Consider the following 21,936-nt stretch of genomic DNA (forward strand, 5'->3'; position numbering starts at 1 on the left):
TCCATCAGCCTCCCAGATGGTCTTCCTGCTTCCCATCTTCTCCAGCTCCTTTGTTTCATCCTTCACTTTGGGCTTCTTTGGTTATTTTCTTGGAAATGGGTCTAACCTTACAGCTGCCCAATTCAGAATCCTTCCTTACTGCCCCGCCATACAAATTCTCTACAAAATCTTGTCTACCATCCTTTATTGCTTCCTCCCTACGTGGCCTGGACTCTGGGTCCTCTCTGCCTACAAAACCCTCATACAATTCTCTATTCAAGTGTGTGCTTTACCTTTTGCCTTAGAGATTGTGTCTTTCCCATTCCCACCGCCCTTCCATATCCATCACTACCACCCCAAATCTTGCTTATCTTTCAAGTCCAAGTTCAAATGGAATCAGTTCTTTAAAGCCTTCTAAGGAGTTCCTACATTAAGTTGGACCCTCCCACAGTCCTTTGTGTTCCCATTCTTCTTTGCATAGTAGCCAAATGTTAATGAGTAGCTGTGCTTAAAGCTCTTGAGTGGAAGGGCGCGGGTCTTGCTTTTTCTGAGTAGAGCACAGAATGCCTACAGTAGTACTGTGTCCCGAGTAAGCGCTCAGCAAACGCACTTACATTTAACTTTACCCATTCAACACACACATCCACACAAGACACTCCAGGCGTTAGAATTCTACAGTTGGTAGAACTTTAACTTCTTATGTAATTTAAAAATGAAAGAAAACAAACACAGTCTTAAGTGAATAAATAGTAATAATAGACTCTGACCAAAGAGCTGATTGATTGTATTTTACCAACCAATTCTATCAAATCTGGCTCTGCAAACAATCAGTTGTAAAAAAAATCAGTTGCTGAATTAAGCAAGCAGCTCCTAGACTAGGATTTTTATGCCTTTGGATGTTTTTACGTAGGAAAGATGGAGTATCAAACAACTATCCAGTTAATCCAGCCAAATAAAGTTGCCAATGAAGGAAGGGCGGGAGAACCAGACAGCATTATTCTGAGACTCCTACTGTCCCTGAGCTATGGGGTTGAACACATGAGCCTCACATACTCTATGTCCACAGGCTGTGGCTAGATCCCTTCTCCTGCAACCCCAGCAAATAATCGGGCTCTGTTGGGTTCTGTGAGTGCAGCTCAGTGTTTTCTATGATGAAACCTCCTAAGAATTTTTATGAAAACAAAAACCACAGGCTGTCTTTTGGAAAGATGTGGAGCTGATACTCATGTCTGTATTTGTGTCTTGGGACATCCCAAGGTGAAATTATTTGAACTATAGATCTAACTCCATAGACAAAGGAGGGCCTGGAGAATCAAGCTTTCCCTGGCAGTGGAGACAAAGAACAAATATGATCATCTACCTTCTTCAATCAAGGCAGTTCACTGTCCTTGATAAATCCTGCCCTACCCAACTTACTCTGCTCTCTCTTGCACACACACACACACACACACACACACATAATCTTTTCTCATACCAAACAGTAGGTGCAAACTGTGGAGTCTGATATCTCCATCATGTTTTTAGCCTGAGTCAATGCAAGCTAATGAAGGGTGCCCCCCATCCTCCTTTTTCCTGAACTGTAACCCTAATGGCCACGAGGCATTTGGCTTCATTGTGTATTTATCCTCTGAAAGCAACATGCCTCCCACACCAAGTCAATTCCTTCCTTTTAACAGAAGCACTTTGTCAAAGATTCATGGTCACTGCCACCTTCTCTGCTGCCATTTTTGTTCTTTCTTGTTCTAATATTACTCTAAGGCTTACTATTTGCCAGATGCTGGACTCAGCTCTTAGACCTCTTACCTCATTTAATCTTCACAACACACTTATTAGGCAGACACTGTTCTTATTCTTAGTCTAAAGATCTGCCAGCTTAGGCTGCCAAAGGGGCAAAACTTGTCAGTTTTGCTTCAAACCTGGGTAAGGAGCTCTTAATTACCATGCCAATGGTCTCGCCAGCACTTTTGGTAAAGCATTTGGGAAGGGAGTTGATTCCACTGAAAGGGAATCTACAGCTTTTACATTTTATGAACCTTCATCTTTATAAAGAGCCATGTTCCAAAGAGGATTCACCTATACTTTTACAACTATTATAACCACCTGTACTAGGCTGCTCCTATCATTTTGAGGGTAATGGATCTATCTGAGAATCTTGAGTGAAACCTGAGAAATCCCAGGTACAGAGACTCTGATTGTACACATCCTTCTGAAGTCAAAACCCCCATTCTTTCAATCCCCAGGCCAGTGGTCATGCAGGTAGTCAAGATGATCATGGGCTACGTAGTGGCAAGGCAACTGGTGGATGGATTCAGGGCATCATCGGGCACAAGGGGGTGCTGTTGCATAGAGGTCCACCTGCCATAACCGCTCTCCCTGAGGAAGGGCTCAGCCAATGTGACATCTCTAGAACTTCATCTTGGGTTCTGGTTCTCAAACTAGTTTACAGATATCTTAGCACTTATTCCAACATTTTATGAGTAGTTCTAAATATAAAAAAAGAACACTCCCTATTCACATGGACTCATCTCATGACATGAAGGGTGTGACAAAGAAGCAAGAACATGGAATTATCTTGGCTTCCCTTTGACTCCCTAATATCAGCGTGGGCCATCCACACACTACTCATGGGATCAAATCTCTTTGGAAAGCAAGTTGGGAAAGGGCCAAATTTTATAAAAGAAACCCAACAACTATCAAAATGTCGATGTAGCATTTTATGGACTCCCTTGTCCCCATGGACCAGTGGTTCCTGTGTGTCCATATCTTGGAGTACTTTTAGCTGCTGTGTCACTCACCTGGCCTCCTTACTTCCCCAGAAGAACTCCTAGAAGACTATGGGAATGTCTTATTTGTGGCTTTCTTTGTTTGGAATGACGGAAAACATGAAAAATGAAAGGCATTCTCTCAGGCTCAGAACACCACTGTAATAATGATAATGACCCAATAGAGCTTCAAATTTTTATAGTGCTTTATGCTTTTCCAAAGCATTTCCACACATGTTATTGCAATCTACTCAGACAACAACCTTTCGGTTTACCATTGAAAAAGTAGAAATCATGAAGACCATGATTGAGATCATACAGTCAGGTAGTGGGACAACGGGCTAGAACCCAGATTACACAATCGGCCCAACATTTCCGTCAGGTCATCACCTAGCTCACTATCCTGTGGTCATGTTCTCTGGCTTCTCTGATATTGTACTTACTCTCCATACTGAGGTGACTTGTCTGTCAGCCCTGACAACTACAGATGTAGATTTCTAAAGGAGAAAACAAGACAAATCCTTCTTTGACAGGTATCTATGGATTTAAAAATAAATGTGGCACTCTTCTTTATTGCTTCCTTATGGGTGTCTTTCCCAGATGAAAAGGCCCCATTGGGGAACACTTCATCAACTTGTTATTTCTATGTACAGAAATACTCCTTAGTACTAGCAGAGCCTTCACACCAGGAAATTATTTGCTAAATATTCCCCACTGTCTTACAGTTTGGCCTGTCGATTTCTCCCAGACATAAACCATCTGGGTTAGTACAAGAAAACACAGCAAATTCAAAAAGATGTTTCCCAGATGTGCAGAGGACGGCAGTCCTCGAGAGTCTATCACAGGGCCAGCTCCAGGCATCAGAATTTCCCAAGACCCTTTTCCAACTGTGTCTCACCATAGCTTGTATATGACTGAAAAGATTTCCAAGAGGTTGACCAGATAGCTGAGAAAAATGCTAAAAGGTAGCTGTGAAGCAGCAGCACGAGGGACTCCCTGCAGGTGGCCCCATGCTACATGGTCATGTAATGGCTTCCAAAGTCCTGCTCACAAAAAGTGGGCCGGGACCTGCTGCCAGGGATTTCAGAAGGACTTCAGAGGAAGGAATGCCTTTTTCCGTGTGGGGGCTCATTCTTCTCTTGTCCGGTGGGACATACAGGCACACCACTGAGCCTTCTTCGCCTTTAGGAAAAACAACCTGCAGAAATCCTGCTCATACCACTTCTGTCTTGTGAAAAGTCACTGACTCCAAATGCTTATGTGGGGAGGTGACCGGGAGAAAAGCTCGTTCCATGCGAGGCTTAGAAAAATCTGGAAAAATACTCTGTTGTTGTGCAAACTTCTGAAAAATAAGAGTTAAGTTGAGAAATGAATAACTGAGAAAATGCATCATTCACTTAATGCTGGCTGGCCAGCTCATTCTGGCAGCCTCACTCACACTACGAGTGGGTTCGTACTATTTCACTGGCAGCTCCAGACTGATCAGAAGATGCTCTGACTACAGACCGAGGCCATTTCAAGCCCCTACTGTTTGTTATCTGCATAGAAAATCAGTGCCCATAGAAACAGGCATTTGCCAACAAGAAACTAAAGTCACTCATTTTTAAAATTTACTCTCCAGTAATTCCAATTATCTTGTGTGCAAATGCCTCTAATGACCAAATTGAAAGCTCCTGGAGGGCAGGAATTATGTCTTATAATCTTTTTATGTCCCCTACCAGTGCCTAGCTTAGTGCCTGTACACAGTAGGTGCTCCCTGGGGTCTTTTGATGGACAGATGTTCAAAATAGCACCCAAGAGATAAGTACATGGCCAGAGAGACAAGGAAGTGAATGGAGGGGGCCAATGAGTGACAAGCACTGGCCCAGAGATAGCTCTTGGATGAGCTCTGTCCTAGTCCCTAAGTAGCCAGTCCATCCTGATGGCATTGAGACATATAGGACAAATCACCTCCTAGTGGGTCAGGACCAGAGCTGGCCTTGGTCCCCTACAACTGTGGGAAACCAAGGTGTGCAACCATGCAGAAAGAGGTTCAGGGTCTTTGAGCTGGAGGGTCTGCTACCAATAGCTCAAGGGCATGCCAAGGACATTTAAGTCCTGGCCAGCCAACCTCCATCCCAGGACACTCCCTGTATATACCCCACTATCCTGGCTTCTCAGGGTTAATTCTCAAGCAGTGGGTGGAAGTTCCAAAAATATAAGAGGAGAACCCACCAGGAGGAAATAGTTCAAGGACAGGAGATAGAGACTGATCTACCGCCACGGCTGTGCAGGGTAACCAGCCTCTGGGAAGAGGGGTGCCTCTGCCCCAGGACGGTGGAAAGTCGGTGCTGTGCTTTCTACCATTGTACCCACCAGGCCTTTCTCAAACACTTTATTTTGCTTTCTCCTTGCAGTGCTGTGTGCAGAGCCAGCAGATTGAAAACAAGTGGGGCCCTTCCCGCAATGATCTTCACGGTGCAGGTGGGGGGAGTGTGCTCGACAAGTGCAGGGTTCAGAGAAGAACATCTCTCGCCACCATTAAATGATTCACACTATCTACCAAATATATTCAGATTGGCACCCTGGGTGTTCTTTTCATAATAATAGGTGTTTTTAAAAAGATACTTACACAAGTGAAAATAATGAGTGTTAAGTAGAAGACGACCAGAGCCAGCAGCAGTACAATCTCGGCTCTGTATTTCTGAAAAGTCTCTTTGCGTTCCTTAGGGCATCCTTAAAAAAAGATAAAAAAAAAAAAGAGTAAAATGTGAAGCCATTTAACAGGACTTTCCTACCATGATAAAAAGCTGAGAATGCTTTGCGCCGGCGTTTTTTCAGTCCTGCTTGTCTTCCACTCCTATGCTCACATCTGTGCCACTGGGAAAGAAGAGCACCAGCAACAGCCGTGACAGTAGCGACGGGAGCGGCTGGCGCTTACTCGTGCACCTGCACCTGTGCCTGGCTGTGTGCAATGGGCTGGGCCTACAACATCTCAATCACAGGAGGCAGGCCTGAGGATCCCCATCCTACAGATGAAGGGGTCAGGGTGCAGAGAGGGTGCAGAGAGGCTGCGGGGGTAGGGCAGGTGGTGGAGCCGCGAGTCCGGGCCAGACTGACCCTGCTGCCCATCTGCCTCCACTTCCAGGTGCTGGGCCTTTCCTGGCTTCTCTGATGTCCTCACAGCAGATGACGCACCATTTGTTAATCTGAGTTACCTAGCTTCGGCGGTGCTGTGCAGAACGCTAGGTGTTCTCACCTCAGGAGGACTAGGGGCTGAAGGAACAAGGCAGGCAAGCTGCCCGGCTAGTACTGAAGGAAGGAAGAGGTCGGCACATTTTTATAGAATCATGAAAGCTCCTCTGCCAAGGCCGGCAGCAAAGGTGGGCTAGGGGCTCCCCTGTGGCTGCAGCACTTGGGGACGCAAAGGAAGGAGGAGCCAGGCCTTCAGCCCAGGAGGAGACGAGGAAGGGACAGCCAGCCCTCACTCAGATGTGATATGCAATGTGTGCTGGATCTGCTGGAAGGCCCAGGCAGGAGCAGGTGGATGCAGACAACTGGGGGGTGGGGGGACGGGTGGGCAAGGGGATCCTCCCTGAGGCCCTGAATGGGCCTTGATATAGCTGGCAACCCATGAGGCTGGATTCAAAACTTCAATAGCAGGGGTGAGATGGGTTCATACCACGGTCCGTGACTCAAGAAAAGAAAGGTGGAGAGCGACTGTCCTAATGGCTCCTAACATTTATGCGACACTCCATGTACCCCAGGCACGGGACAAGGCACTTTTGTGTGACATCCCATTCAACCTTCACCATCAGCGCTTGTGGGAGACATGTTCGCCCCCATCTGAGAGATGAGAGAACTGAGAGTGGCCCAAGGTCACACACTCAAGTGCCATCGCTCCTAACTGAACCAGATCCAAGTGACTCCGGAGTCTGACCAGCGAACTCGCAGGCAATGTTGGCCTCAGGAAAACAAAAGAGAGGAAGGCAGCTGTTCTCCGTTTCTCTCAGCTCCACTCCCTGCACCACATGCCTTCCTCTCTCTGCTGTCCCCTGCAAGGTGGCTCTCTCCATCACTCTCGCAAGTGCGAGTATTCACGGACAGCCTCCTGTGGGGCTGGCGCGGCGAAGAACAGCAGCCAGCGTGTGGTGTCCAGTGGAGCTAGGGCGTGAAGACAAACAAAAGCAGAAGGGGCCCCAGATTGAGAAGGGCAGGGTGCGTGTGTGTGTGTGTGTGTGTGTGTGTGTGTGTGTGTGTGTATGGTGAGCCCTACACAGCGACCGTGTTCTTGTGAAAAAACTAATATTCTTAAGTCAGATTCCCGCTAAAAGGAGAAAGTCATTATGGTACAAAAATCAGGCACTCTTGTGACAACAACGTGTTTGTCATTTCAAGCCTCAGCCACGAAAAAGCACTGGGCAAAAGTCAAAGGCAAGGCCTATTTTAAGCTCCATAAAGAAAAATAATGGGGGGGGGGGCGGAATCCAAAGAGATAATCCTCGTCCTGGAGCTCACTTCTTGATATTACTGCATAGAGCAAAAGCGTGTATTCTATCACTGGAACATTATTTTCTCGCTATTTCTTGAGTTGAGGTATTGGGCAATGTAATTACTGTAAATGCGAGGGAAATGCTATTCTCATGGTAGAAAGGTGGCCACATGATACAGCCCCCTTAGGCCAGGTGAGAAGGCGCAAGCGAGCGGAATATCATACAGTAACCTGATGTGTTCTGGACTACACAGTTTCTCTGTCCTCCAAAAATTAGTCTGAGATACTTCCTATTTGCTTCAAAGGGCTCTTGTATGAATAAACAACACCCAGATTAGTGGTTTGGCTACATTTGGCATCTGTCCTACTAGGGTAGATCTGTCCTTATTAAGAAGGAAGGAAGGAAGGAAGGAAGGAAGGAAGGAAGGAAGGAAGGAACGAACGGAGGGAGGGAGGGAGGGAGGGAGGGAGGGAGGGAAAAAGTTCTGACACTCTCATAGGAGAATTCAGCTTTCAGCCACAGACAAGATCTGAAGCTCTGGGTCAGACTCCAGTCGAGAGGATGAGTTCGAGGACCCGAGAGGATGAGTTCGAGGACCCGACTGCAAGTGCACACCCAGGAGGGACCAGGTACAGAGGTCACCTCACCTGTCACCTTCAAGGTCACAGTGCCGCTCTGGTTTCTCTGCCCGTCCAGCTCCTCCACGGTGCACCTGTATGTCCCTGAGTCAGAGGCGGTAGTGTTTCGGATCTTCAAGTGCAGCCTTTCCTCGGGGGCCGCTAAGGAGCCTTCCTTCTGAGAGTGCAGACCATCCCGGAGCTCCTCAGTCTTCTCCTCGCCGCCCTCTGTGAGCTGTCGAAAGAGAATCCCACTGCATCAGGCTGTGACGGAGCCTGCAAACACTGCTCCCCGACCCCGCCACCACCACCAGGGTTCCACCTCTGGGTTTCATAACATCCATCCTCAGCTAGTTTTTTTTTTTTTTTTAAACAAAATATTATGTACATATGACCTTCAGGGGAGGAGGAGAAAAATCTATGAAAATTCTTTACGGCTCTGTTTTCTGGAATCAGATCAGGCTCGAATTTCAAGATCCTGTGTACCCCAGCTTCCAGCCCCGACAAAGCAGAGTGCTGCTGCTGACAATAACGATGGGCTGACAAGGGTTATGAGATGAAGTACGTGAATCACTTTGAGTCCCATTTTGTTGCTGATTGTTCTGTATTAAATGTTCTCTTGTGTTCTTCAGATATCAACTCACCCACTGATTGATTCCTAGTATTGTATCTCAGCGCTTTGTCTGGAAATGCTCCTAAACTAAAAACCACTGCCCAAAAACCCCAGTGAAAAGCACAGAGATGAATCAGAAACACCCCCTCTAAGTGGACACCTTGTTCTTCCAAACCTGGGTTATCTGTGGGGTCGCGCATGATGTCACAGGTCGTACCACCCTGCCTCTCTGCCAGGGCGGGAAGGCAGCTGGCAGCAGTGCCATGTGGACACTTTACATGTCAGATCATGTGCTGGTCATACCAAGATGTACATGGAAGGACACTGACCGCTTAAATTTTCGTAGCCAGGACAGACCAGCCTGACTGTGGGAGATGCCAAATTCAGCCAACCTAACCTGGCTGGGTCTCTCTCCCTGAACTATCGTTTTGGTCAAATCGGTGGGGTCTTTTCATCATCTAGTACTTCAGAGATTAGGCTACCACCACATTCCCCCAGACAGACTTTCAGTTTGCCTAAGTAGCTTGCCCGCTGGTCCTCCACTGAAATGTTTTCAAGCTTCTAAAACTGATTTACACAAATGGGGAAGGCAAGTCGTTGTTCTCAGAGCTCAGGAGCAGCCCTTGCCCTTGGCTGGATGGCCAGGGACCAGCAGGGAGCATGAGACTCAGTGGCATTCCTTACCTGTCCCTACCACAGGGACAGCACCAAGGAGCCACCCCAGGGAAAGACACAGCGACTAGCAGGTCTCACTGCCCTGCCTTCACCTGCCCTTCCCCGCAGCTACTCTGGGCTGGGAGGCGGCAACTCCTCTCCCGCTCTCCAAGGGCCATCGGTGCGGAGAAGCAGTAACCATGAGGCAGGGGCAGCTCAGGGAAGAACACGCACACACTCGGTACACACACAGCACACACTACACACGTGCTGCACACACATTACACACACTATACATTACACACACCACATGCCACAAAAATATTACATGCTGTACACCTACACACATAACACACACAACACACATGCACTCTACAAACACCACACACACTATTCATGCACTACACGCACCACACACACTACACACACACTACACACACAGCACACACTACAAACATAGGACACGCATGCTGTACACATGCTACACACACAGCACACATGCACTTCACACACACTGTACACACACCCCACACACTACACATATGCAACCCACACATGCATACTCCACACACAACACACACCATGTACTACACACACTTAGTGGTTTCTGCTTAATTTACTAAGTGAGGGAATGCACCTCCAGGTCAAGAGAAAGCCAGGGCTCCAGCTTGCACCGCCTTCGCCTTCGGTGCTTGTTATGCCTGTTAGCATTCTGCGGAGCGGGCTACAGAGACATCTGGTGGCAGATTTACCGCTCCCGCAAGGAACCCTGCTCCACTCACCGCCAGCACACGGGGCTGAGACTAATGGCTTCTCTCAGGCAGAGTCTATGAAAGTAAATCCCATTTCTTGACGGTTCTTCTTGTGTTGAAAGGTCCCTTCCTAAATAATCAAGGATCTACAGACTGGAGACTTTAGATGTTCAAAAATAAAGCAAAAAATAAGGAGTGCCCAAGGAAAGTTAGGAGGGGCTAAAGCCATCCAACTGAATCTGGTGTGCGTGGCATGTGTAGTGCATGTGTGTGGTTAAACATCCAATTTAACCCAGGTTTTCCCTTTTCAAGCCTAACTGAACCAAAAACTGCAGCCTCATCGTGTGCTCATGCTGTCCCCTCCTCCACATGTGGCAGAGGGGCTCCCTCCTACCAGAGCTACTGAGGGGCAGGTGCCCAGGACCCTCCAGGGCCCATGGGTCCCGAGATCTGCCCTCACACCTCCACGAGACCAGTTTGAACGAACTCAGCCCAGTCTCTGCAGTCTCCACTGATGTCTCATCCTGCTTTTCTTTTCTGAATTTACCTCCAAATACATCAACTCAGGTTTATTTCTAATAGATTTCAGCAGACTCTGCTTTGCTAAAAACCTTGCATCTGGAAGGACGGAAACTTGGTTGCAGCAAACATTTTGAGATTATTGATCTCCGGGTTTCTCCTTGGGGCCCCCTGGTCCCATCCAGTGATCCTTCTCTCAACTCAGAAAGATCCATCTGAAAGTCAAGATCAACACTGCAGACCCCGTCTGGAGGGGGCGGAAACATAAACTATTACATTTATTTACAAAAAGTGGCCCTATTATCATGCCAGCTGAAGCGAGTGTGTGCAGATGATCAACACTGGCTGGCGGTGGCCTTCCACCTATTTGCAGAAAAGAATTCCCTTTAAAAATCAGCAGTAACAACAGTGAACAGTCGCTTATTTGATGGTCAGATTTCCATGGGCCTGTGGCTAAACCTCCAGTGGCCTCTAGTTATTTTCAACCAGCAAAACAAAGGCAGAGTGAGATCACGAGAAAGACAGAGGGCAGACAGAAAGGCAGAACAGGAGTGCCAAAGCAACCTACAGAATTTTGATTGATCCATCACACCCATCCGTGGGGTCATCGCAAAATATCTCAACTCTCATTGAGGCCATCTTGCAACCTCTTCCTGGCTTTTCCTGAAAGACCCAGAAAACTTACTGGTTGAACTTGGGAACTCTTGTTAAAGTCATGAGCAGCGGTCTTTGCCTGATGACTAACTACAGCAGACGGAACCTTCTGTGAATTCACACAATGCACCTGGAAATATTTCAGAATGCTCCCTCCAGCTTCAAGCTGTAGGTACACACAATGCCTATTCCATCCCTTCTTTATGCCATTTCGAGATAAACCTTCTCATGTGACTCCATCTGGGGATTCTGGGACTTGCCTACAGCTGCAAAAATAGTCGTAGATTTTATGTTCGTGTTGCACGCTCAAAATGCAAGCAGGTACCACCAGTACTGAGGGACTTTTTATGCAAAAGTTCAGATCATTAACTTCAGTTCTGTGGCCAAGCAGCTACCAGGTGAGTCTGCTGTGGCAAGAGCTGCACCATTCAAGAACCGGAGGAGACTTTCAGAAAGAGGCCAATGAAGCAACCAGCACATGGGGCCATCCTCAACTTTGCTTTGTTTTATGAGTTCTTATAAACATTTGAGCTGGCTCAAAATCAACCACTGGCAAAGAACAGCTCTTAAACATTCCAAATCTGAAAGTGTTTCATTGCCTCTGTGCAAAAGCATTTTAGGAAATAGTAATTTATAACAAAAGGAACCCTCAGATTCATTCACAGCCAAGCATAATTGATGGGGACTATTTAATGCGTACTTTACAAAGCTAATATTGTAGTGCGCTAAACCACAACACGATTTGGGCAAATTAATTCCTCAAAACACTCATCCCAATTATGTTTTAAAAATCCACTCTCCATGCCTTAACTCTTACGCTGACAATTCTATATTTTTGATTGGATTAGAGAAGGGTAAAATACAGGACATCTCATTTTCAGAAAGCCGAAGGATATTTGATTTGTCTCGAGGCTCTCTATAAGACTAAATAATTTAAGCAGCATATTCTCTCCCTAAAATGGAAATTTGACCTTAAGGAAACCACAAGCCCCAAATTAAATAAACTCTTTAATTTGCTCAACGTTAAAGCAAGCAAATACAAGAATTAATTTTAAGAGCATGTGAATTAAGTGGAGTTTTTTAAATGAGGGACAAATTTGAACTCGAATAAAAGAAATCAAATGAAGAATTAATATGTTTGAAATTGAACTGATATTTCAGTCAAAAATCCTATTATGGTGGAAAGTTATTTTTTTAAGTTTAAATAATTTTATCCAAATACATGCTCACCTTCTAGATTACCATGTTTAAATAGAAGAGAGTAATTGTTCCATACCTACAGCAAAGAAAGGATTTAGATCACAAACCTGGAATTCAAATTTACCAGACATGAGATCTGTTAAGAATGTGATAGAAAACTAGAAGAAAAGGAAGAGATTTTTTTTCTGATGGGCAAAATGTGTGTGCTTATATATACATATAAATATTTAACTCAACAATTTGATTAAATGTATTTAAAGGTATGAACGTTATGCATTTAAACATGGTATGAGAGTAATCTGCTATATTCCAATCACACTGAACAGCTTTTTCTTTATTGCATTTCTCATGCACTAACTTTCATGTACCTTGGTTTCTAACTCAATTAAAGTGCCAATATAATCCCCATTCATCATAAAAACAGCTCTTTATAACGTGCAAAATAGTTTGGCTCGGAGGTTGATGTCATAATGAGGGTAGAATGTATGCGCATTAACATCGTTTTTTTCTAAGTGTAGTTTTATTGGAAAAATGATTTTCCACTTTGAAATTTACTGGGGTCTAATAGACAGAGCTGAATTTATGGCTGCTGAGAGAGTTATGAGTATGGCAGAGGCAACGTAATTAAGAGCACAGGTTTTGGAGTCAAACAGACCTGGAAGCAAACTCCAGTCCTGCCATGGCTAGTTCTGCTCTTGGCCAACTGACCAAACAGCTCTTGGGCTCCCATCTGCTCAGTGGACACAGGGGTAATTGTATCTCATCAGGGTGGTGTGAAGACATCCATGATGATGGGCGCGGATGGTATGGCATAGTGTCTGTTCATCACACACGGAGCCCTAAACATGTTACTCTTCTCTCTCACTTTCCCAGCCCACATTCTAAATAGTTCCCAGCACATTGGAATTATTCAAAGAGCATTTGCTGAGTGAATGAGTGAATTTTAGAGAAAACAAGGGAGTTACAAGGGCACTGGCTTTGGAATCGAAGGCCCAAAGTCCAGATTCGTGGTCAGTTAGCTGGGTCTTCTTCAGTAAAGTACCTCATCTCTGAGTCTCATTTCCCCAACTGTGACTCTCTTACTTGCCACATGAAGCTATTTTAAGTATCAAAAGGGAAAATACATGAAAGTGCTTTACAATTGGTAAGGCTGGTCATAGAATTTGTTCTTATGTCTCATAGCTTTCCATTCTATCCATGTTCTTGGTCATTCTTTCCTGCTGATACTTCCCGTCTCCTCCTTGGCAACGTTGTTCTAGAAGTTCCAACCTCTGCTCTAAAGAAAAATTATTTTTCTACCCACAATGTGTCCAAAATATCCACAACATTCTGGATTTTCTAAAGCATCATGATAATAAATGTGGCAAAACTCTTTGGAACTGGGATTTGCCCATTCATTGTTCATGCAAACCATCCTTCTTCCATTTGCCATCTTGTAGGTCCGGCTGGACCTGGAAGGGGCACTCCTATGACTCTGAGTCACGTCCTTCAGAGGGCACTACACCTGGTTCTAGAGAGGCACATTTAGCTCAGGCCTGATATCTGTGACCAGAGAGATTGGCTCTGATAGCCACACGACCCAATCAAAGCCACTTAAATATAATCAGACATTTGTTGAGATATTAGAAGAGAGACACTATCTTTTCCTTTGCACATGATCCCGAGAGGGTAAACAAGACTGCAGCTATCAGCTATTACCTCACTGCCACGTGGATGGAGGCTGATGATAAAACTAATATGAAGAAAGAAGACTTGAGGGACAGAAAGACACCAAGTCCTGGGGATATCCATGAACCTCTAAATCCAGCTGTATTTGTTTCCTATGTTGCCATAACAAAGCACCACGAACTGAGCGACTTAAATTAACAGAAATGTATGTTCTCAGAACCCTCATGGACTTCTGGTGGGAATCCAAACTGGTGCAGCCACTGTGGAAAACAGTATGGAGGTGCCACAAAAAATTAAAAATAGAACTACCCTACTTCCAAAAAAAAAAAAGAACTACCCTACTTCCACTACTGGGTATCTACCCAAAGAAGATGAAAAGGCTAATTTGAAAAGATGTATGCATCACTACACTTACCACAGCATTATTTACAATAGCCAAAATATGGAAGCTCCCCAAGTGTCCATTGATAGATGAATGAATAAAGAAGATGTAGGGTGTGTGTGTATACATACACACAGCCATAAAAAAGAACGAGATCTTGCCATTTGCAACAACACATATCTAAAGGGCATAATATAAAGTGCAATAAGTCAATCAGAGAAAGACAAACACCATATGATTTCACTCATATGTGGAATTTAAGAAACTAAATGAATGAACAAAGAAAAAAGAAACAAAAAAAGAAAAGAGACAAACAAAAAGACTCTTAACTATAGAGAAGAAACTGAAGGTCACCGGAGGAAAGGTGGGTGGGGGGATGGGGGAAATAGGTGAAGGGGATGAAGGATAACTCACCATGATGAGGACTGAGTAATGTATAGAATTGTTGAATTATTATATGGCACACCGGAAACTAATATAACACTGTAGGATAGCTACACTGGAATTAAAATTTTTTGAATAAAATGTAAAAAATAAAGAAAAGTATTTTCTCATAGTTCTGGAGGCCAAAAGTCCACAAGCGAGGTGCTGACAGGGCCATGCTCTCTCTGAAGGCTCTAGGGAAAAATCTGTTTCACGCCTCATTCCTAAAGCTTCTGGCATTGCCAGCCATCCTTGGCATTCCTTGGCTTGTAGACACATCAATCCAGTCACTACCTCCACCTTAGGGTGTTCTCTCTGTGTGCAATGTCTGTATCTCTGTTTTCTCTTCTTATAAGGACACCAGTCACTGGATTAGGGCCCACCCTAATCAAGTATGAGCTCACTTTAAATTGATGACATCTGCAAAGACCTTATTTCCATATAAGGTCACATTTGCAGATACCAGGGATAATCTTTCTGTGGGAAACAATTTTACCCACAACACCAGAGATAACTGAAGTGTGAATTACAATTTTGAAGTTTTTTCCATTTCGACTATATGAACTAATATATGCCCTTTACTTTAAGTGAGTTTTGCCTGGATTACAATGTTTCGCAACTGAAAGGGTGCTACTCACAGGGACACTTTGAACTGCCCCATAAATAAATGTGTTACAGAGGGAGCTATCTCCACATGTAGACCAGTCCTTCTTGTCCCTTGGGCTCACATGTCCCCCTCTCCTCAGGGAAGTGAGACATACAGGCCTAATCTGATTGAGAAACCAGAGTGTCTGGTCTAAGGTGATTATGAATTGTTTATGGCAACTGGCATCCTTTCTCCTGTAGGTTTTCCCCACCTGGATTTATAATCTTAAACAACTACTCACTCTTCTGGGATCTGTCATCTCAGAGATTTGGGACAAGAATATGCAGTAGACTAGTTGGTCTCGACAAAAACACCAGGTGATATAAATAAGCCTTGGGCTCCCAAGACTGTACCAATATTACATGTCCCACACGGGAATTTTAACCAAATAGACCCCAGTGCAAAAACAAAAATCCAAGTAGGTCTATGGGTGTTTTTTAAATCTTGGGGAAGTACTTGGGTCTACCTCTGGTTTGACTACAGCTTTTGGTAGAAAATTTGGGGTTATCACTGGAGTGGCCAGGAAAAGCTTATGCAAATGATTTCAGATGAAGAAACCCTTTTTTAGGTAATGAATCTCTTTTAACCCTGCTTTACACTACTTTCCCTTACATCACTGAGACCTTCTCCTAACTTCCTCTTCTCTGTGTAGTGACATAACCAAATATAGAACTAAGATAATGCTGTTTCTCACATGACCTAGGTTCCCCCTTTTATTCATGGAAAATAAGTGTTCGATTTCTGTTCAACCCCCAGCTGCCTTCTTCTTCCTCACTCTCTTGCACACTGAAAGACTGTAGTAACTTTGCTCTGATTTGTCACTGTCCCAAAATCTCAGTGATGGCTCATTCACAGCTGACTGAGACTTCTAGAAGCCCTCCAAGGCAGCCACATGCTGTGTTGCCCACTCCTCTGTAGAACCATGAGGACACAATGGGTGGCCAGGAAAGAAAGGAAGGTAAATTTCAGCAATGTGCTGAAGTCTTGGCTGAGTTGACCTGACTGGATTTTGCTGTAGTGAGGGAACAAGGCCTCCCTCTGGGACTCATCTTCCAGGATGAATCAGAGTGTGTCTTTCACCACAAGAAATACGCTTTTCTTTATAGATTTGTGTCATTACATCCTCTTTGCTTAAAAACTTTCAATGATTCCTTGCTACCAAAAGGAGTTCAAGCCATCATAGTTGGGCGTTCAAGGGTCCTCACCATCTATCCCAGCCTTCTTTGTAACATGCCCCAGCCCTCTCCTGTGTAATTCTCCCTTCCAGATCACCAGTCCCCCCACTGGTTCCCCAAAATGCTTGCTGTGGATTCCTTTTCCTTGCCTTTGCTCTAGATGGTTCTCTGGCAAAAGTTCCCTGTTGATTTTAAGATGGCCAGCACAAGGCCCAGGGCTTGGAACACACTTGGGACTTAGAAATATTGACTAATGAAGTGTAAATATAAGAGACCTCTGAAAACCAACTTTATGTCTTTCGTGGTTTGACCTAAGGTACAGCCCATAAAAGTGATTCAACCAGGACACGTAATATAGGTGCCAATGCACACAGGATGACTTTTCTTTAATGCTAACTACATACATCGTTTTCATGCTTCAATGTTTCAGTGCTTCTATGTTTAGTGTGTTTGTTTCCTTTTTCTCCTAAAAACGTGCTCTTAAATTCTATCTTATAACAGACAAAACTCTAGAATCAAGGAAGTCTAGTGAGTGGCACACACTGGCTCCTTCGTGAGTCCATCAGCCTTTATGTCTGTACAGATTACATCTGCCCAGACCATTCATCACCCTCAGGCCCTATGACGGGATCTGCTTCTCTCAATGCTTCCTTGCTTTGTGGTGCTTTATCACACAAGATGATGGAGACAGGAAATACAACTACACAGAAGAGGAGATTGGCAACATACATGGGACGGTTTCACAACAAATCCAGGACAACCAAGCTCTGCATGGTTGACTAACCTGGAACTTTTGAAGCAGCTTCATGCAAACCATGAACCTGCTCTCGGCCAGCATCGAGGGCCAGGGGGACGGTCCATGATCTGCCGCAGCTGGGGCTCTTCTCACTATTACAAAATCAAGACTGACCTCTGAAACCAGCGTGACTTCCTCTTTCTTCCTTCCGTTGGAAATAATCTCAAAAGGGCATTTGTCTTGTGACGCATCTCTGTCCTCACCCCCACAATGTCATCCTAGGTTGACATTAAATATCCTCTTTCGTTATGCATCGACATAGGTTATCCGGGCTCCTCGTGTGATACAAGATGGTACTACGTCTCCCTGATAAATAACCACTTGTTATTATTAATAGCCAACATCAGCATGCTCAAACCCTCCATCCAGTATCATCCTCTCCCTCCAAACCTAGCGCAGCCTCATTAAAGAGAGCATGCCTCCGCTTAGCCTCAGCATGGAGCACAGGAGTAGCCCTTCCATGGATGTTCTTACTCCCGGCAGACATAAAAGACTCCCTGCATCGCTTGCAGCCAATGAGAGAGAGTGCTGGACCAAAGTCGGCTTGCATATTTTCTCAAAATACCCTAAACAACCACAGTCAACTCACAACTTCAAAGGCTAAATTTAGCTACAATCCAGATGGCTATGTGTATGCACATTTCTATTTCTTCTCAATCATCCACTCTGCCTTAACAGGTACATAAGGAGAGGATAAGAGGAGGACCCAATGATGGATCTCAGTTAGAAGGACATTGGTCCACGGGAAGTAAGTCAGGTTAAGAGGCATTGGGCTATCTCCGCCCACTCTTGGCTCCCCCATGTCCCCTTGTGTATGTCTGTATTAAGCCTCCCCCAACCCCCTCTCACTGTACCTTTGAAACAGAGGATAAAATGGACACTGTTTCTTCCCCCACTCACCCTAATGTTACAAACACTAATTGGATGCCCTCTGCTTTGGGTCTTTCTGTAAAAGGGACATGATAAGAAACACATGGTTTACATGGGTCCTTTGGTAATCACAAGTAATCACTGCCAATTGGACAGTGGCAGGATGCGCTATGGTGCTGGAGAACCGAGTGGTACATGGAATTTTAAATTGTGAGTCATTATAACCATAATTGTGATATGTAGAAGCCCTGTGAGAATGTGAATCAATCTGGTGGATGGTTCAAAACAAAACAAAACAAAACAACAACCAAAAACCCCACTCCAAGGGACTCTCTGCTCTGCTTCTGCTCACAGCCCACAGTTGTGCAAAGAGGCCTGACAAACCACACTAGTGATGACAAGGGAGGTGACATGAGCGAGGCTAGCTGTGCTCATCAGGCTTAAAGTCCTCCTTTTAGAGCCACCTCTCCAGTTCACTAAAACAGTTTACAAGAAAGGTATGTGGGGAAAAAAGACAAGATGCTTAATCTTCTGTAATACCAAGTATTTCAGTATTTCACCACTGACCTTATTCCCAGAATACTCTGTCCACTATGGTTGTACAAACAAAATCAACACAAAGGTATAATTACTGGGCTGGAAAAGAACCACATCTACAGAACATGCTGAGACCTGTTAAAAAGTACTTGAAGGAACAATGCATTTTGCTTTCAAGGTATCTGAATAGTTTATTGGCATAGCACAGCTTCCCTGTCCACCACGACTCGATCACTGTTTACCTCTTTAAAAAAAAATAATAACTATGGTATGATTTTGCAATGATCCTATTCCATGATCCAACAGAAATAAAGAAAATGCCAAGAGACTGCTAATCTTTTTTTTTTTTTAACAGAGTTTTGAGAGACCTTCAGGGTAAATCATGGAAGAACTGTGTTCAATAACCAAGCCCATACATTATAGAGTTACATCATCAGCTGACATCCAAGGAGAAGCCAAAGGTTAATTGCTATGGTTTACTGCATCATTCCAAATGACCTTGTGCAAGAAGATTTACCTTGACAACTGTCTGAACTTTACAGTCTGAAATTCCATCTACTTGTTTCATGAGTACTTTTTAATTACTCCCCTGGGGATATTAATATTATTTTTCTTTTTTAAATTCCTCTCAGGAAGAGATTGTGGTTTCATGTTTCCCCACCCCCTCTTCTTTAAGATAACTAAGTCCCTGCCCGGCTAGATCAAGGACACTTTTGTTTTCTTTAAGTAACTGAGGTAGAAAACAGAGACATCAAGACAGGCCTCTAAAAACTCAGGCTACTTGATTCAAATCCCATCTCCATCATTCCGTAGCCAGCTACGGAACAGTGAGTGGGATTGCTTCATTCCCTGAGGTTCAGTGTCCTCATGTGTAAAATGGGAACAGTAGTAGCAGGACTTCTTTCTTAAGTCCATTGGAATAGTAAATACTTACCTCGGGGGTGCCTAGGTGGCTCAGTCAGCTAAGCGTCTGCCTTCAGCTTGGGTCATGATCCAAGAGTCCTGGGATCTAGCCCCACATCAGGCTCGCTGCTCAGCCAGGAGCCTGCTTCTCCCTCTTCTCCCCACTTGTGCTACCTGGGTCGCTATCTCTGTCTCTCAAATAAATAAAATCTTTAAAAAAAATTAATTAGAAAAAATATTCATCTCAGAGGTCGGCACAGAGAGAGCACTCAAATCATGTTTTTTTTTTTCAAATCATGTTTTTACAATACTTTTTTTTTATGCGCCCTTGTTTTTACTACAAGAACGATTTCTGAATTGTTCCCTTCTCTGATCCCATACTAAATAAAGTGGAAATGATCACAAACCTACTTTCATACACAGAACCCAGCTCCAAGGAGCACCAACATGGCCAGTGTACGTAACCCACCGAGTGCCAGCCTGAATTCACTGAGCACCTTCCCAATTAGCAGGGCAAACGCTGGTGTTGTGCAGAATACACAAAAGCAGTGTGCAGCACCATCCGGGAAACTGAAATCTGGCCAGGAGAGGAGTCACACACAGATGCCTGCATGCGCATGCATGCACACACACACGCGCGCGCACACACACCCAAGAGATAACTGTCCTATGCTGCCTGGCTAACTGGCCAGATGCAGGTTTTGATAGCATCTTTTTTTTTTTTTTTTTTTTTTTTGGAGGGTAGATGAAGAGCCCTGCACTCTGTGGAAAGCAGCAAACGCAGAGATGTCCTCTAAGGCCAGGAGTTTCAATCAGAGCTGTGGAGGAAGGCTAGGCTGTCACATGCACTTGGCTGAAGCTAGAGGTGCCCTGGGGGCCCTAACCTCAAGCATGGAGGTGAGCGACAGAGCAGGGGCTGCTTGGCTCTGCAAAGGCGCCAGAACCGCAGTCTCAGCATCTGAAAATGTTCCAGTTGAGCAGAATCCGTAAAAAAAACGCCCCAGAGCAACTCCCTTCTCTTTCCAGCGACGCTGGCTGCTGCTGCAGTGAGCGCTGCTCTGCTGCGCGCGGTCGCAGGCGCCCCCCTGGCGGGGCCTCGGGGGTGGGGGGGGCGCCCAGCGGCAGCGACCAGCGGGGGGCCAGGGTAGCCCACAAAGGGGTGGGGGTGGCCGACACACAACTACCCCCCGGGCAGCAAGCCTCGACCACGGCAGCCTGCGTCTCAGGCCTTCCTCTCCACGCGCCTCGCCCTTGCCTCCCTGCCCGCGAACTCCGGGCATCACAGTCCCCAAACACCAGAAATCAGAAATCTGGGGACACGCCTCCTGCCGGATACCCCGGGCCGCCCGGGCCGCCTCCTGGCCGCCCGCGGGCCACAGCCACAGGTGGCCTCCCGGATTCCCCCAGGTAAGAGTCTCCGCCTTCCCATCGGCTCCTCGGATCGCTCCAACCCCGCCACCTCCGGGGCAGGACGAGGATTAGGTCCCCGGGGAGCAACCTCTGAGCAGATGCAGGAGCTGGGGGGGAGGTGCGGGAAGACGCGGGGCGCGGAGGCCGGCGGGGTCCACAGGGTCGCAGCCCCGGGGGTGGCCGCGCTTACCTTGGCCCAGGACACGGTGTAGGGGCCCCGGGGCTCCCTGCCGACGGCGCACGGCAAGTCCACCGCCTCGGAACAAGCCACCTTCACCTCCCGCGCCGCGGGCGCCAGGCTGCAGGCTGCACGGGGGACAGAGAGAGCGGCGTGAGCCAGCGAGAGGGGACGGGGGCCCCGGGGGCCCCGGGGTGGGGGGCCCACAGGCGTCTGGGGTCCTACCGCAGCTCAGGAGCAGGAGCCGGAGGCCGCGCGACATGGCTGGGGACTGCGGGCCTGGGGAGCGCTCCGCCGCGCCGCTCTCTTGTACCCGCGCGCAGGGACTTCCCCCGGCGCCAGCCCCGGGGAATCCCCCGCTCCGGGCGGCCCGCCCTCCCCCGGCGCCCTCCCCCCGCGCCCTCCCCCGCGCCCTCCCCCGCGCCCTCCCCCGCGCCCTCCCCCGCGCCCTCCCCTCGGCCACGCCCCCGGCCCCGCCCCCGGCCCCGCCCCCGGCCCGCGGGACGCCTCAGGCCACGCCCCCGACACGCCCCCGACACGCCCCCGCGGCCCGGAGTCCGCGTGGCTGCGGCGATCACCACCCGCGCGTAACGCGGGCCGCCTGGGCTCTCCCGGCGGCGGGGGCGCGCCTGGCGGCTCCGGGCCGAGGCTCCGGCCCCGGGCGGTCCCCCCTCCCCACGCAGGCCCGGCGAGACCCGGAGAGGTGGCGCTGCTGCCCGGGTCGCC

The 21,936-nt window shown here is 46.7% G+C and overlaps 1 protein-coding gene across 2 annotated transcripts; it reads right to left on the reverse strand.

Annotated features, from left to right (window-relative positions):
• Positions 1-3,279: 3,279 nt before the first annotated feature.
• On the reverse strand, positions 3,280-21,624 carry CD83 (CD83 molecule). 2 transcript variants are annotated; one of them, XM_041769814.1, is made up of 5 exons: positions 21,436-21,624; positions 21,223-21,338; positions 7,861-8,065; positions 5,353-5,456; positions 3,280-4,080 (listed from the first exon to the last, which is right to left on the reverse strand). In XM_041769814.1, exons 1-5 carry the CDS (start codon positions 21,470-21,472, stop codon positions 3,955-3,957), a joined length of 588 nt encoding a protein of 195 aa, XP_041625748.1. In that variant the 5' UTR covers positions 21,473-21,624; the 3' UTR covers positions 3,280-3,954. The 2 variants fall into 2 exon arrangements, with proteins under 2 accessions (XP_041625748.1, XP_041625746.1); XM_041769812.1 differs by having other exon boundaries at positions 3,280-4,083; positions 21,436-21,621.
• Positions 21,625-21,936: the final 312 nt, after the last annotated feature.

The sequence above is a fragment of the Vulpes lagopus genome, chromosome 10 (assembly GCF_018345385.1).
Source record: "Vulpes lagopus strain Blue_001 chromosome 10, ASM1834538v1, whole genome shotgun sequence".
Classification (NCBI taxonomy): Eukaryota; Metazoa; Chordata; class Mammalia; order Carnivora; family Canidae; genus Vulpes; species Vulpes lagopus.

Coding starts and splice junctions, on each gene's coding strand:
- CD83 (XM_041769812.1), bottom strand. CDS start 21,472: ATGTCGCGCGGCCTCCGGCTCCTGCTCCTGAGCTGCG. Junction 8,066..21,222: donor ACACCGTGTCCTGGGCCAAG/GTAAGCGCGGCC, acceptor CTCTTTCGACAG/CTCACAGAGGGCGGCGAGGA. Junction 5,457..7,860: donor TGTGACCTTGAAGGTGACAG/GTGAGGTGACCT, acceptor TCTTTTTTTAAG/GATGCCCTAAGGAACGCAAA.